Source organism: Antrostomus carolinensis, unplaced genomic scaffold (assembly GCF_000700745.2).
Source record: "Antrostomus carolinensis isolate BGI_N321 unplaced genomic scaffold, ASM70074v2 scaffold41745, whole genome shotgun sequence".
Taxonomy (NCBI): domain Eukaryota; kingdom Metazoa; phylum Chordata; class Aves; order Caprimulgiformes; family Caprimulgidae; genus Antrostomus; species Antrostomus carolinensis.
The window spans coordinates 2,997-3,233 of NW_010315058.1; the positions used below are offsets into that span (position 1 = coordinate 2,997).

The 237-nt window shown below is 67.5% G+C and overlaps 1 protein-coding gene across 1 annotated transcript in view; it reads right to left on the reverse strand.

Moving 5' to 3' along the window:
* Positions 1-234, reverse strand: part of LOC104524841 (mucosa-associated lymphoid tissue lymphoma translocation protein 1) — a gene marked incomplete at both ends in the record, with an annotated part of 3,223 nt that extends 2,989 nt beyond the window's left edge. Inside the window, one exon of the mRNA XM_010167836.1 lies at positions 101-234. Within this exon, the coding sequence (XP_010166138.1) occupies positions 101-234 (134 nt within the window). The remainder of the gene's footprint in view (positions 1-100) is intronic.
* Between the last annotated feature and the right edge of the window lie 3 nt (positions 235-237).

Sequence of the window (237 nt, forward strand, 5' to 3'; positions counted from 1 at the left end):
GCCGTGTTCCCCCAGCTCCCCCTGCCAGCAGGAAAAGAGCAGGCAGCTGGGGCAGCACGCCATGCTGTGCTGTGCTGTGCCACACCAGGGGTCCCACCATACCTGGAGCTGGGGTGCCTGCACACCCTCCACAGGGAGCCGGTTCCTAAACCACTGGTACTGGGGCGGGGGGTTGCCAATGGCTCTGCACTCCAGCACCAGCGTGTCCCCCTCGGCCAGATGGCACGGCTGCGGCTG